Source organism: Mesoplodon densirostris, chromosome 15 (genome assembly GCF_025265405.1).
Source record: "Mesoplodon densirostris isolate mMesDen1 chromosome 15, mMesDen1 primary haplotype, whole genome shotgun sequence".
In the NCBI taxonomy this organism is placed as follows: Eukaryota; Metazoa; Chordata; class Mammalia; order Artiodactyla; family Ziphiidae; genus Mesoplodon; species Mesoplodon densirostris.
In genome coordinates, this window is record NC_082675.1 from 25,240,607 (window position 1) to 25,256,015 (window position 15,409).

General features: G+C 59.5%; 2 protein-coding genes and 2 gene segments (V, D, J or C); all 4 read left to right on the plus strand.

Moving 5' to 3' along the window:
• The window catches only part of LOC132502559 (immunoglobulin lambda-1 light chain-like), a 30,618-nt gene extending 27,842 nt beyond the window's left edge, over window positions 1–2,776 (plus strand). The window contains exons 3-4 of the mRNA XM_060118466.1: window positions 1,005–1,042; window positions 2,457–2,776. Of these exons, the coding sequence (XP_059974449.1) occupies window positions 1,005–1,042; window positions 2,457–2,776 (358 nt within the window). The remainder of the gene's footprint in view (window positions 1–1,004; window positions 1,043–2,456) is intronic.
• A 1,469-nt stretch (window positions 2,777–4,245) lies between these two features.
• On the plus strand, window positions 4,246–6,040 carry LOC132502468 (immunoglobulin lambda constant 3-like). The segment is given in 2 exon segments: window positions 4,246–4,306; window positions 5,721–6,040. Coding segments are annotated over 2 exon segments (381 nt in total).
• A 1,469-nt stretch (window positions 6,041–7,509) lies between these two features.
• On the plus strand, window positions 7,510–9,304 carry LOC132502469 (immunoglobulin lambda constant 3-like). The segment is given in 2 exon segments: window positions 7,510–7,570; window positions 8,985–9,304. Coding segments are annotated over 2 exon segments (381 nt in total).
• Window positions 9,305–13,157: 3,853 nt separating this feature from the next.
• LOC132502471 (sodium/glucose cotransporter 1-like) overlaps window positions 13,158–15,409 on the plus strand; it is a 98,248-nt gene continuing 95,996 nt past the window's right edge. The window contains 2 exon segments of the mRNA XM_060118348.1: window positions 13,158–13,269; window positions 14,002–14,249. Coding sequence (XP_059974331.1) covers window positions 13,158–13,269; window positions 14,002–14,249 — 360 coding nt within the window.

The following is a 15,409-nucleotide window of genomic DNA, read 5'->3' on the forward strand; positions in this document are numbered from 1 at the left end:
CTGGATTGTGTTCCCCCTCAAGAGTCTGTCGGTCCTATATATGATGACCCACCGATTCCATGTGTCCTTTTGCTCAAAACCCACCCTGGTAATCCCCCAAACCTCATCCTAGAGTGTCCCCCTCTTCAGGGCCCCTCTTGCTCGCACCTCCCTGGGGAAACGGCCCCGTGCCCCTCCCCCAGGCTTTCCTGTCACACTCTCCCTGACCCTGGTCACTCATGCCACACTCCCTCTAGATAGCCCTCCTTCCACTTGTGTCAGGAGGGTCCCAGCTGCCTTCAAGGCCCTGGGGCTGAGGCCAGCCTTTCTCTCTCTGACCCCTTAGAAGTCAGCCCACCACTGACTCCACCACGAGTGCCTCCTGTCCAAGTGTCCATGGTGGACGATGGGCCCCTTGAGCTCGAGGTCCAGAATCGGGTTCTGGGAAGGTGCCGTGGGTTCGTCTGTGAACTGATGCACTTCCTTAGGAGCTCAAAATGGGATCTGAGATCATCACAGATGACTGTCCTAAGTGCTAACGTAGGATCTCATAGCTACGCCTTTAGATGCACGCACACACACACACATGCACGTTACTACAGACATGGCCGTGTTGGACGTGCCTCTAGGACGAGTAGAGCCTCAAGAATGTCCCGGACCTCAATCTGCAGAGGGCACATCTCCATCCCCTCCAGGCTGTAAACAGGCTACTCATTCTCCCACCATGACATCCCCCGAAGCTGCTCTCCAGTGGCCACCGCCTCCTCCAAGAAAGGAAGTTCCCTGGGATGTGATGTGACACCCAGATGTCTCTCCCGCACCTCCGATGACTGGGGATGGATGCAGCTCTGCTTCCCAGGGGTGAAGTTGCTGGTGGGGTGGGGTGCCCCCTCATCCTCAGCAAGGCCAGACCAGCCCCCATGACAAGGAGGGTGGCCCTGGGGCCTCTGTGCAGCTGCAGGTGGGCCCGGGCAGAGGGTGGAGGGGGTGTCAGGAGGGTTTATGTTCGAGGCTGTGTCACTGTGTGCTGCGTTCGGCGGAGGGACCAAGCTGACCGTGCTGGGTGAGTCTCCCCCTTCCCCTCCTCTTCGGGGTCTACAGTGAAATTTGGGCAGATTTTCTGGTCTTTTCCCTCCTGTCTGGGGCTGGGGTCTCACTCTCTGGAGCCTGTCCCCTTCACCCTTCTAGGCTGTCCATCCCCCCCAAGCCTGTCGTTCTTCACAGCAACTGGTGGGCATGGTGGGGATGGGCTCAGTGACCCTCCTGCCACCCCTCGCTCTGCCCATCCCGAGCCTTCCCTCCAGGCCCTTCTTCTCTGGATGCTGGGACGTCAGCTCCCTCCTCAGGGTGCCCAGCCCCAGGGTCTGAGGAGAATGGAGGGGCTGAGGTCCAAGGAATGGGGGGGTCTCGGGCTGGGACACCGGGTCCAGGGATGTGGGAAGGACACTGGAAAGAGCTGGACAGAGCATGGCTGTCATCCTGGGATCTTTCTGCTCAGGGACCCAAATGGGGGCTAGTGAGGGACCCCAAAGCCAGGGAACTTGGAGAGAGGAGGAGGGAACAGTACACGGGGGAAGGGTAGACGAGTATCCCGTTGAGAAGGTGGCCTCAGGGTGCTAGGTCCCCATCCTCCTCCCAACCAGCAGGACACCCCAGGCCACACAGATCTCAGGACACTCGGGCTTTAAGGGTCACCGCATCCAGTTACACACTGGACGTGAACCCCTAGCTCAGACGCCCAGGGTGGGGACTCCTCATAGGGACAGGTGACAGGAACTGACCCGGCCAGGCAGACAGATGTCCTAGGACAGACAGATCCCCAGCAGGACTTCACAGGTCAGGGGACCCCTCAGAACAGACACAGCCCCAGGCTCAGAACACAACATTCACCCACATGGAAACTCTCATTTGTGGGACTCCCTGGACCCAGCCCCGGGGCTGACGCTCCCTCCACCCTGGCAGCCCTAGAGGGGTCTCTGTGGCAGCCCTAGAGGGTTGGGGGCTGCGAGGCTGGTGTCAGGGGTACTGTGGGCAACAACACCCCAGCCCGAAAGGGAAGAGAGCCTCAGCGGGGGACAGACAGACGGCCTGTATGACGACACCGGACGAAAACCAGGGGAAGTTCTCAGACAGACAGATGCCCAGGACAGACAGACACCCAGAGGAAAGAGGGGAGCTCAGGGTGGACGCCAGGCAGCACCAGGGAGCAGAGGGTGGGATGTGGCTTATGGGACGTGGGAGCCTGAGGAAGAGATGGAGACTTGCAGGGGAGCCCCGAACTCCCAGGAGTCGGGCACTGAGGATCCCCTGACAGAAGGTGAGCGACCCCAGCCATGACTGCCTGACCTCAGGGGAGCAAGGGCCCGCCTGGGATCCATGCACTGGACTTTGGGCACCTGTGCCCGCTTCTCCTGAGGTCAGGGGCTCCCGTGATGGACGCTGCCCCAGTGACCTCCCGTCTCTCCCCGACTTTGCAGGTCAGCCCGCGTCTGCGCCCTCAGTCACTCTGTTCGCGCCCTCCACTGAGGAGCTCAGCGCCAACAAGGCCACCCTGGTGTGTCTCATCAATGACTTCTACCCGGGCAGCGTGAAGGTGGCCTGGAAGGCAGGCAGCAACACCATCACCAGGGGCGTGGAGACCACCCAGCCCTCGAAACAGAGCAACAGCAAGTACGCGGCCAGCAGCTACCTGGCCCTGACGGCCAGCGAGTGGAAATCTTACGACAGGGTCAGCTGCCAGGTCACGCACGAGGGGAGCACCGTGGAGAAGACAGTGTCGCCTTCCGAGTGCACTTAGGTCCTGGTCCTCCCACCCTCAGGGGACTGGAGCCACAGGACCCCTGGAGGGTCTACCCACCCATCCTGGTCCCCCCAGCCCTTCCTCCTGCACCCAATCAACTCTCAATAAAATGTCCTCATTGTCATTCAGAAATTGTGCTCTCTGCTCATGTTTGTTTCTACATTTGCTGTCCTGAACTCAACCAACCTCACATGTGAAGAAAATCCTCTTACCCTTTTGGGAAACAAGTTAGAGGATGGAGTCTTGGGGCTTTTGCAAGGGATGGTTTCACTGTCCCCCAGGGAACCCCCCCAGAGCACATTCGAGAACAGGGAATCGCGCAGCTGCAGAAATGGAAGTCTGTCCACCCTCCCCACCGGCTTCCATGCTTCCTCCCCCGTGTGGACCACCTCCACGTCTGATTGTCCTGGTCACACACTGTTTGGTTGCCAGGGCCCCCAGGACAATACCTCAGCTCCCTTCCCTGGAATCCTCAGCATCACATTCTGGATTGTGTTCCCCCTCAAGAGTCTGTCGGTCCTATATATGATGACCCACCGATTCCATGTGTCCTTTTGCTCAAAACCCACCCTGGTAATCCCCCAAACCTCATCCTAGAGTGTCCCCCTCTTCAGGGCCCCTCTTGCTCGCACCTCCCTGGGGAAACGGCCCCGTGCCCCTCCCCCAGGCTTTCCTGTCACACTCTCCCTGACCCTGGTCACTCATGCCACACTCCCTCTAGATAGCCCTCCTTCCACTTGTGTCAGGAGGGTCCCAGCTGCCTTCAAGGCCCTGGGGCTGAGGCCAGCCTTTCTCTCTCTGACCCCTTAGAAGTCAGCCCACCACTGACTCCACCACGAGTGCCTCCTGTCCAAGTGTCCATGGTGGACGATGGGCCCCTTGAGCTCGAGGTCCAGAATCGGGTTCTGGGAAGGTGCCGTGGGTTCGTCTGTGAACTGATGCACTTCCTTAGGAGCTCAAAATGGGATCTGAGATCATCACAGATGACTGTCCTAAGTGCTAACGTAGGATCTCATAGCTACGCCTTTAGATGCACGCACACACACACACATGCACGTTACTACAGACATGGCCGTGTTGGACGTGCCTCTAGGACGAGTAGAGCCTCAAGAATGTCCCGGACCTCAATCTGCAGAGGGCACATCTCCATCCCCTCCAGGCTGTAAACAGGCTACTCATTCTCCCACCATGACATCCCCCGAAGCTGCTCTCCAGTGGCCACCGCCTCCTCCAAGAAAGGAAGTTCCCTGGGATGTGATGTGACACCCAGATGTCTCTCCCGCACCTCTGATGACTGGGGATGGATGCAGCTCTGCTTCCCAGGGGTGAAGTTGCTGGTGGGGTGGGGTGCCCCCTCATCCTCAGCAAGGCCAGACCAGCCCCCATGACAAGGAGGGTGGCTCTGGGGCCTCTGTGCAGCTGCAGGTGGGCCCGGGCAGAGGGTGGAGGGGGTGTCAGGAGGGTTTATGTTCGAGGCTGTGTCACTGTGTGCTGCGTTCGGCGGAGGGACCAAGCTGACCGTGCTGGGTGAGTCTCCCCCTTCCCCTCCTCTTCGGGGTCTACAGTGAAATTTGGGCAGATTTTCTGGTCTTTTCCCTCCTGTCTGGGGCTGGGGTCTCACTCTCTGGAGCCTGTCCCCTTCACCCTTCTAGGCTGTCCATCCCCCCCAAGCCTGTCGTTCTTCACAGCAACTGGTGGGCATGGTGGGGATGGGCTCAGTGACCCTCCTGCCACCCCTCGCTCTGCCCATCCCGAGCCTTCCCTCCAGGCCCTTCTTCTCTGGATGCTGGGACGTCAGCTCCCTCCTCAGGGTGCCCAGCCCCAGGGTCTGAGGAGAATGGAGGGGCTGAGGTCCAAGGAATGGGGGGGTCTCGGGCTGGGACACCGGGTCCAGGGATGTGGGAAGGACACTGGAAAGAGCTGGACAGAGCATGGCTGTCATCCTGGGATCTTTCTGCTCAGGGACCCAAATGGGGGCTAGTGAGGGACCCCAAAGCCAGGGAACTTGGAGAGAGGAGGAGGGAACAGTACACGGGGGAAGGGTAGACGAGTATCCCGTTGAGAAGGTGGCCTCAGGGTGCTAGGTCCCCATCCTCCTCCCAACCAGCAGGACACCCCAGGCCACACAGATCTCAGGACACTCGGGCCTTAAGGGTCACCGCATCCAGTTACACACTGGACGTGAACCCCTAGCTCAGACGCCCAGGGTGGGGACTCCTCATAGGGACAGGTGACAGGAACTGACCCGGCCAGGCAGACAGATGTCCTAGCACAGACAGATCCCCAGCAGGACTTCACAGGTCAGGGGACCCCTCAGAACAGACACAGCCCCAGGCTCAGAACACAACATTCACCCACATGGAAACTCTCATTTGTGGGACTCCCTGGACCCAGCCCCGGGGCTGACGCTCCCTCCACCCTGGCAGCCCTAGAGGGGTCTCTGTGGCAGCCCTAGAGGGTTGGGGGCTGCGAGGCTGGTGTCAGGGGTACTGTGGGCAACAACACCCCAGCCCGAAAGGGAAGAGAGCCTCAGCGGGGGACAGACAGACGGCCTGTATGACGACACCGGACGAAAACCAGGGGAAGTTCTCAGACAGACAGATGCCCAGGACAGACAGACACCCAGAGGAAAGAGGGGAGCTCAGGGTGGACGCCAGGCAGCACCAGGGAGCAGAGGGTGGGATGTGGCTTATGGGACGTGGGAGCCTGAGGAAGAGATGGAGACTTGCAGGGGAGCCCCGAACTCCCAGGAGTCGGGCACTGAGGATCCCCTGACAGAAGGTGAGCGACCCCAGCCATGACTGCCTGACCTCAGGGGAGCAAGGGCCCGCCTGGGATCCATGCACTGGACTTTGGGCACCTGTGCCCGCTTCTCCTGAGGTCAGGGGCTCCCGTGATGGACGCTGCCCCAGTGACCTCCCGTCTCTCCCCGACTTTGCAGGTCAGCCCGCGTCTGCGCCCTCAGTCACTCTGTTCGCGCCCTCCACTGAGGAGCTCAGCGCCAACAAGGCCACCCTGGTGTGTCTCATCAATGACTTCTACCCGGGCAGCGTGAAGGTGGCCTGGAAGGCAGGCAGCAACACCATCACCAGGGGCGTGGAGACCACCCAGCCCTCGAAACAGAGCAACAGCAAGTACGCGGCCAGCAGCTACCTGGCCCTGACGGCCAGCGAGTGGAAATCTTACGACAGGGTCAGCTGCCAGGTCACGCACGAGGGGAGCACCGTGGAGAAGACAGTGTCGCCTTCCGAGTGCACTTAGGTCCTGGTCCTCCCACCCTCAGGGGACTGGAGCCACAGGACCCCTGGAGGGTCTACCCACCCATCCTGGTCCCCCCAGCCCTTCCTCCTGCACCCAATCAACTCTCAATAAAATGTCCTCATTGTCATTCAGAAATTGTGCTCTCTGCTCATGTTTGTTTCTACATTTGCTGTCCTGAACTCAACCAACCTCACATGTGAAGAAAATCCTCTTACCCTTTTGGGAAACAAGTTAGAGGATGGAGTCTTGGGGCTTTTGCAAGGGATGGTTTCACTGTCCCCCAGGGAACCCCCCCAGAGCACATTCGAGAACAGGGAATCGCGCAGCTGCAGAAATGGAAGTCTGTCCACCCTCCCCACCGGCTTCCATGCTTCCTCCCCCGTGTGGACCACCTCCACGTCTGATTGTCCTGGTCACACACTGTTTGGTTGCCAGGGCCCCCAGGACAATACCTCAGCTCCCTTCCCTGGAATCCTCAGCATCACATTCTGGATTGTGTTCCCCCTCAAGAGTCTGTCGGTCCTATATATGATGACCCACCGATTCCATGTGTCCTTTTGCTCAAAACCCACCCTGGTAATCCCCCAAACCTCATCCTAGAGTGTCCCCCTCTTCAGGGCCCCTCTTGCTCGCACCTCCCTGGGGAAACGGCCCCGTGCCCCTCCCCCAGGCTTTCCTGTCACACTCTCCCTGACCCTGGTCACTCATGCCACACTCCCTCTAGATAGCCCTCCTTCCACTTGTGTCAGGAGGGTCCCAGCTGCCTTCAAGGCCCTGGGGCTGAGGCCAGCCTTTCTCTCTCTGACCCCTTAGAAGTCAGCCCACCACTGACTCCACCACGAGTGCCTCCTGTCCAAGTGTCCATGGTGGACGATGGGCCCCTTGAGCTCGAGGTCCAGAATCGGGTTCTGGGAAGGTGCCGTGGGTTCGTCTGTGAACTGATGCACTTCCTTAGGAGCTCAAAATGGGATCTGAGATCATCACAGATGACTGTCCTAAGTGCTAACGTAGGATCTCATAGCTACGCCTTTAGATGCACGCACACACACACACATGCACGTTACTACAGACATGGCCGTGTTGGACGTGCCTCTAGGACGAGTAGAGCCTCAAGAATGTCCCGGACCTCAATCTGCAGAGGGCACATCTCCATCCCCTCCAGGCTGTAAACAGGCTACTCATTCTCCCACCATGACATCCCCCGAAGCTGCTCTCCAGTGGCCACCGCCTCCTCCAAGAAAGGAAGTTCCCTGGGATGTGATGTGACACCCAGATGTCTCTCCCGCACCTCCGATGACTGGGGATGGATGCAGCTCTGCTTCCCAGGGGTGAAGTTGCTGGTGGGGTGGGGTGCCCCCTCATCCTCAGCAAGGCCAGACCAGCCCCCATGACAAGGAGGGTGGCCCTGGGGCCTCTGTGCAGCTGCAGGTGGGCCCGGGCAGAGGGTGGAGGGGGTGTCAGGAGGGTTTATGTTCGAGGCTGTGTCACTGTGTGCTGCGTTCGGCGGAGGGACCAAGCTGACCGTGCTGGGTGAGTCTCCCCCTTCCCCTCCTCTTCGGGGTCTACAGTGAAATTTGGGCAGATTTTCTGGTCTTTTCCCTCCTGTCTGGGGCTGGGGTCTCACTCTCTGGAGCCTGTCCCCTTCACCCTTCTAGGCTGTCCATCCCCCCCAAGCCTGTCGTTCTTCACAGCAACTGGTGGGCATGGTGGGGATGGGCTCAGTGACCCTCCTGCCACCCCTCGCTCTGCCCATCCCGAGGCTTCCCTCCAGGCCCTTCTTCTCTGGATGCTGGGACGTCAGCTCCCTCCTCAGGGTGCCCAGCCCCAGGGTCTGAGGAGAATGGAGGGGCTGAGGTCCAAGGAATGGGGGGGTCTCGGGCTGGGACACCGGGTCCAGGGATGTGGGAAGGACACTGGAAAGAGCTGGACAGAGCATGGCTGTCATCCTGGGATCTTTCTGCTCAGGGACCCAAATGGGGGCTAGTGAGGGACCCCAAAGCCAGGGAACTTGGAGAGAGGAGGAGGGAACAGTACACGGGGGAAGGGTAGACGAGTATCCCGTTGAGAAGGTGGCCTCAGGGTGCTAGGTCCCCATCCTCCTCCCAACCAGCAGGACACCCCAGGCCGCACAGATCTCAGGACACTCGGGCCTTAAGGGTCACCGCATCCAGTTACACACTGGACGTGAACCCCTAGCTCAGACGCCCAGGGTGGGGACTCCTCATAGGGACAGGTGACAGGAACTGACCCGGCCAGGCAGACAGATGTCCTAGGACAGACAGATCCCCAGCAGGACTTCACAGGTCAGGGGACCCCTCAGAACAGACACAGCCCCAGGTTCAGAACACAACATTCACCCACATGGAAACTCTCATTTGTGGGACTCCCTGGACCCAGCCCCGGGGCTGACGCTCCCTCCACCCTGGCAGCCCTAGAGGGGTCTCTGTGGCAGCCCTAGAGGGTTGGGGGCTGCGAGGCTGGTGTCAGGGGTACTGTGGGCAACAACACCCCAGCCCGAAAGGGAAGAGAGCCTCAGCGGGGGACAGACAGACGGCCTGTATGACGACACCGGACGAAAACCAGGGGAAGTTCTCAGACAGACAGATGCCCAGGACAGACAGACACCCAGAGGAAAGAGGGGAGCTCAGGGTGGACGCCAGGCAGCACCAGGGAGCAGAGGGTGGGATGTGGCTTATGGGACGTGGGAGCCTGAGGAAGAGATGGAGACTTGCAGGGGAGCCCCGAACTCCCAGGAGTCGGGCACTGAGGATCCCCTGACAGAAGGTGAGCGACCCCAGCCATGACTGCCTGACCTCAGGGGAGCAAGGGCCCGCCTGGGATCCATGCACTGGACTTTGGGCACCTGTGCCCGCTTCTCCTGAGGTCAGGGGCTCCCGTGATGGACGCTTCCCCAGTGACCTCCCGTCTCTCCCCGACTTTGCAGGTCAGCCCGCGTCTGCGCCCTCAGTCACTCTGTTCGCGCCCTCCACTGAGGAGCTCAGCGCCAACAAGGCCACCCTGGTGTGTCTCATCAATGACTTCTACCCGGGCAGCGTGAAGGTGGCCTGGAAGGCAGGCAGCAACACCATCACCAGGGGCGTGGAGACCACCCAGCCCTCGAAACAGAGCAACAGCAAGTACGCGGCCAGCAGCTACCTGGCCCTGACGGCCAGCGAGTGGAAATCTTACGACAGGGTCAGCTGCCAGGTCACGCACGAGGGGAGCACCGTGGAGAAGACAGTGTCGCCTTCCGAGTGCACTTAGGTCCTGGTCCTCCCACCCTCAGGGGACTGGAGCCACAGGACCCCTGGAGGGTCTACCCACCCATCCTGGTCCCCCCAGCCCTTCCTCCTGCACCCAATCAACTCTCAATAAAATGTCCTCATTGTCATTCAGAAATTGTGCTCTCTGCTCATGTTTGTTTCTACATTTGCTGTCCTGAACTCAACCAACCTCACATGTGAAGAAAATCCTCTTACCCTTTTGGGAAACAAGTTAGAGGATGGAGTCTTGGGGCTTTTGCAAGGGATGGTTTCACTGTCCCCCAGGGAACCCCCCCAGAGCACATTCGAGAACAGGGAATCGCGCAGCTGCAGAAATGGAAGTCTGTCCACCCTCCCCACCGGCTTCCATGCTTCCTCCCCCGTGTGGACCACCTCCACGTCTGATTGTCCTGGTCACACACTGTTTGGTTGCCAGGGCCCCCAGGACAATACCTCAGCTCCCTTCCCTGGAATCCTCAGCATCACATTCTGGATCGTGTTCCCCCTCAAGTGTCCTTCTGTCCATTGATGATGACCCACTGATTCCATGTGTCCTTTGGTTTAAAACTCACCCTGGTAATTCCTCATTACCTCGTCCTAGAGTCACCCCCACCGCTCCCCCTCTCAGCCCCCTCCTGCTCCCACGTCCCCAGGGACACTGCCTTCTGCCCCTCCCCCAGGCCCTCACTGTCATACTCACAGGAATCTCTGGTCCCTGACCCTGGTCACTCATCCCACACTCCCCAGGGTATCCCTCCTCCCACTTGTGTCAGGTGGGTCCTGCCTCCTTTCAAGGCCCCAGGGCCGAGGCCAGCCTTTCTCTCTCTGACCCTTAGAAGTCAGCCCACCACTGACTCCACCACAACTGCCTCCTGTCCAAGTGTCCATGGTGGTCAATGGGCCCCGTGAGCTCGAGGTCCGGAATCATGTTCTAGGAAGGTGCCGTGGGTTTGTCTGTCAACTGGTACACTTCTTTAGGAGCTCAGAATGGGATCAGAGACCCTCGCAGATGACTGTCCTAGGTGCTAACATAGGATCTCATAGCTGCACCTTTAATTGCACACACACACACAAGTTACTACAAACATGGCCCTGTTGGATATGCCTCTAAGGAAATGGAGCCTCCAGAATGCTCCGTGGCCTCGCTCTGCAGAGAGCACAGCTCCATCCCCTCAGGGTGCTAAACAGGCTCCACCCTCCCACCACTATCACCCCCCTCAAGCTGCTCTCCAGAAAGGAAGTTCCCTGGGATGTGATGTGACACCCAGACATCCCTCCTGCCCCTCCCACGACTGGGGATGGATGGAGCCCCACTTCCCAGGGGTGAAGTTGCAGGATTGGAGGGGTTTCCCCTTCCCTCCCCGAGGCCAGACTAGCTCCCATGACAAAGAGGGTGGTCCTGGAGCCTCAGTGCAACTGCAGGTGGGCCTGGGTTAAGGGCTGGATGGCTGACAGGTGGGTTTATGTTCGAGGCTGTGTCACTGTGTGCTGTGTGGACCCAGCTGACCATCCTGAGTGAGTCTCCCCCTTTCCATCTTCTTGGGGTCAGAAGTGACAATTGGGTAGATTTTTCTGTTTTCTCTATCCTGTCTGGGGCTGGGGTCTGAATTGCTCTGGGGCCTGTAACCCTCACCCTTTTAGTCTGTTCACTGTTCTTAGACCCCGGCTGGGGACAGGATGGGATGGTCTCAGTGACCCTCTTGCTCCCCGCCACTGTGACCCTGAGGTCTCTCCCGGGGACCTTCTCCTCTTGATTCCTCCTGTTGCCTTGAGGGATAGTTTCACTCTCACCCAGAAAAGCCCAGAGAATATTCCAGAGCAGGGGATCAGGGCAGCAGGACCCAGGAGAGCTCACCTCTGCAACTTCCCTACACTTGCTGTTCTTGTGTGGACCTCGCCCACTGCTGGCCCTCAGGCCCTCTCCCCCACTCCCCTGCCTCCAGGATAATATCTGAACTGCTTCCCTGGATTCTTCAGTCTGAGACTATGAGGCAAGAAACCCCCTCCCCAAAAGGGCAGAGACCTGACACCAATACGGATGGATGGATGGACATGCTGTATGAGGACATGGGGAGAGGGTCTGAGGGGAGGGGATCTTCAGGAAGACAGATGCCCCAGGAAGGATGAGAGGTCACAGCTGATGTCGGCAGCAGCAGGGAGCACAGGGCAGGACGTCAAGTTATGAAGATGTGTGAACCTGAAGGGTCAGGGGCCAAAGAGGGTGCCCAGAGCTCCCATGATTAGGGCATCCAGGACTTCCAAGTGGGTCCAGTGGTTAAGACTCCACGCTTCCACTGCAGGGGGCACAGGTTCCATTCCTGGTCGGGGAACTAAGATCCTACATGCCACACAGCATGGCCAAAAAAAAGAAATTAGGGCATAGAGATTCTCCCAACAGGATCCAGTAGGGTCTCCCCTTGCCCAACCTGGGCCCACCGCAGTCCTCTTCCTGCACCAAACAACTTGCAATAAAATGTCCTCATCGTTATTTAGAAATCATGCTCTCTGCTCATTTCTTTTTTTGTCTCGTATTTAATTTGCACCCTCTCCAGAATTCTGGGGGTGGGGTGGGGAATCCTAGGCGCCAGTGAGAAAGTAACTAAGGGGAGAGGCTCACAATCTCCTGGGTGGGGGCATCTCCCAGGCAACCAGCCAGGACACATCACCCATCCGCCCTCTCCTTCCTCCCACTCCTCCTCCAGCATAGGGCCGTATCCACCCCCTGCCACCTTCCTGGCCGGAGCTGCCCATGGCTGGTGACCGCCAGATGAGCCCTCCCTCCCTGCCCTGGTGGGGACGCCCTAGACCGCCCCCCAACCCACGTCCTGTCTTTCCTGCCCTGGCCTGGACCCCCTCTGCTCCTGGCCCTGCCCCCAGGATGCCCTCCTCCCTGGCTGCCCAGCTCAGCTCCTGCCGCCCCCTCACCCTCCCTGTCACTCCCTAGGGCTGGACCACCCACGGGGGCCAGGACACTCCAGCAACATTGGATTCATGGGCTCTTAAATCTGGGGTCCATCTCAGTTCTTCATCCGACGGCAGGTGCAGGGCTGCAAGAGTAGTAGGAGGAAGCTAGGAAGGAAACTGTCCCACAAAAACCCTGCCTGGAAGCTCGGGCACGTGACAAAGATCAGCTCTGAGCTCCCCAGGAGCCAATGCGAGGAGGGAATAGGTGCCTCAGAATCTCTGAGATTCAACAAAGCCTTTGCTGGAGGGAAACTGGTATCTAAGCGCTGAAGCCAGGTGTCTTGTACCACGGTTAAAAGTGGGGACATGTTTTACCCAAGGCCTCAGCGTTGACGGGAACCGGGCTCTGATACACACACAGGTGATCACCTGGCAACCTCACGATGTGGTGATGACCACCAGGTGGAACAGCTGCCCCTGCATGGGGAGCCCTCCATGTTCCTGTCTCCGGTACAACCAGGTTACCGTCTCTGGGGGGTTACATAGTAACTGTACATAGTACGGTTACGTACATAGTGTAGTTACATAGTAACCGTCCCCTCATTTGGCTCCCGGGGGTGTAGCCAGGAAAGCTCCTGTCCCTGGACCCAGGGTGGACCACCACCCTGCACACACCCAAAGCCTCTCCCACCCCTGCCTGAGGCCCTCTTGGGTGTCCTGGGACCCCCAAGCTGCCCCCCACTCACAGCCCAGCTATGCCAGGTGGGAGCAAAGAGGTGAGGGGCGCTCTCTCAGGTCTGTGCCAGAATGGCACGTGCCACCTTCCTGGGGCTTGTCTACTGGGCGCCTCCTCCCTCCCGTCATGCTGTCAGTGGGAGAGCCCCATCCTGTGGAGGGACTTGGTGTCTCTGCGAGGCCCCTGGGGTCTGGGGGTTCCAGCCACTTTGACGATGAAGGGTGTGGCGAGAGACCCAGCCCCAGCCCCGCCCAAGCCCTTCATGCAGGGACCCTGGGCTATGGAGATCCCACTGCACTTGGGAGTTAGCGGGGTGGGCCATGGCGGTGGGTGATTCTGTCCCTCAGCTCCTGCATTAGCGGCTATAATGAATCACCCAAACTCAGAAGCTTTAAACAACATTTATTCTTACAGATCGGGGGGCAGAAGTCCAAAATGAGTCCTACAGGCTGAATTTGAGGTGTCTCAGGGCCAAGCTGCTCCAGAGGCCGTTTCCAGCCTCTAGAGGATCCCCAGTCCTGGGCTCAGGTCCCTCCCTCCTGCTTCAAAGCCCCAGCAGCTTCTAACCTCTCTCCCTTGCTCCCTGACCTCTGTCCCAATCACCACACCCCTTCCCCTCCCTCTGACCCTCCCTTCTAAAGACCCTGCATGGGGCCACCCAGATAATCTAGGATAATCTCTGCATTTCAAGGCCCTTAACTCCATCACATCTGCAAAAGCCCTTTCACCCCATAAAGGACGTACTCACAGGGTCTGGGGATTAGGACGTGGACATGTGGACAACTTGGGGCCTTATTCGTCTGACCACAGCTCCAGTTCCCAGATCCCCGAGGCCTTGGGGACCTTTGCCCACGTTCCTCTCCTTCTGTGTCTTTCCTGGTCCCTGGGCTGGGCCACTCCTGGGGGCCTCCCAGCCCAGGCTTCCCCTTCCTTCCTCCCTTGCCTCCTGCGGCCCCTTCTACTCCTGGGCTCACAGGAGGAGCCTGATGTTAGCTTCAGCTCTGGGGCACTGCTTCCCTCCGGCCCCAGCTAAATGCTCTCCAGGCCTTACCTGTCAGTCATCAAACCTCCCTCGGAGGAAGATCCTATAACGATACACGCCCTACGGATGGAGACACAAGGCCCAGAGGCCCTGAGTGACCTGCCCACGGTCACGACAGGACTGAACCCCAGCCCCCCACCTGACTCCAGAGCTCAGATCCTGCCCCCAGGTTCCCAGCTGCCCCCAGTGCCCTGCCCACCCTGGCCGAGCCCTCCTGACTCATCCAGCCTCCTCCCTGGGGAGCTCCGAGCCTACTTGAATCAGGTCCCCCTCCCTGGGACACACGGCCTAAGGGGACAGAGTTGCTGGGGCCCATGAGGGACCATGGGGGACAGGGGCCTTAGGTCAGAGTGGCTGGCTTCCTCATGCTCTGGGTCAGAAATCAGGGTCAGGGCACTGGGGGAGACGCCAAGAGAGGGTCGCCTCTTTCTGAAGACCCCGCCTCAGTCCAGGCTCCCAGGGAGGGTCACCACAGGGCTCACCCTTGGTTGCCCCAACACCAAGAGGGTCAGTCCCCAGTAGGTGGCTTCCCAGGCCCAATCCCCCACTCCCACTCCCTGGTCCCTAAAGATGCAGGAACTGTCACGACACCTTCAGTCAGGGGCTGCTGTCCGAGGAGCTGTGGGTCTGGGGTCCAGGGAAGGGGGCCCAATGCTGAGCACAGCAGGAGCTCAGAGGCCAGGACAGCCCTCCCCCCACCCCCCAGAGCAGCAGGCAGTCTCCTCTCCTCCCCTGCTGAGGTCCCTGTGTCTGCCTCTGCCTTTTCCCGCCAAGAACCTTTGGAGTCCCCACTTCCTCCGGGATGTGAGACTTCACCACCACTCCTGGGGGGCGTGCAGAGGGGCATACGGAAGAGCGGCCCTGAATTCTGGGAATCTCAGGCCCCATGATGGACGGATGCCCCGCCAGGGAGCAGCCACTGGACTGTCAGCCATGGGGATGCTTCACCCCTCGGATGTCCCAGCCCCTCCGTGAAACCTCAGAGACACCCCACTTCCCTGCGGTCATTGTAACCACATCCCACTCCAGTCCCCTTCCCTGCAGTTGACACTGGGGCTGGAATCACTACCAGCCCACGAGTGACCCAACCCCTTCCAGGTCTCAGACCACTGGCTGCCAATCAGCTGCTGTTTCCCAAGTGCCCGAGCAAGCCCTGCCCCAGCTGGGACCAGTCCTGGCCCTGCCTGGTCCCGATATGGCAATAACGGAGGACCCAGACACCCAGGCCAGCGGTCAGAGAGCTGGAAGGCCGTCTCTGGGGCCCAGCACTAGCTTTCAAGCCTCAGCAGCTCACAGTTTCCCTCCCGATGGCCATTATAGGCCCACAGACATGATCCTGGGGAAAGAAATAACCCGGAGGTAATGAGATGCCCAGACTCGAGGATGGTCTCCGTGACCTGACAAACTCCTGAGGATTGTACTTC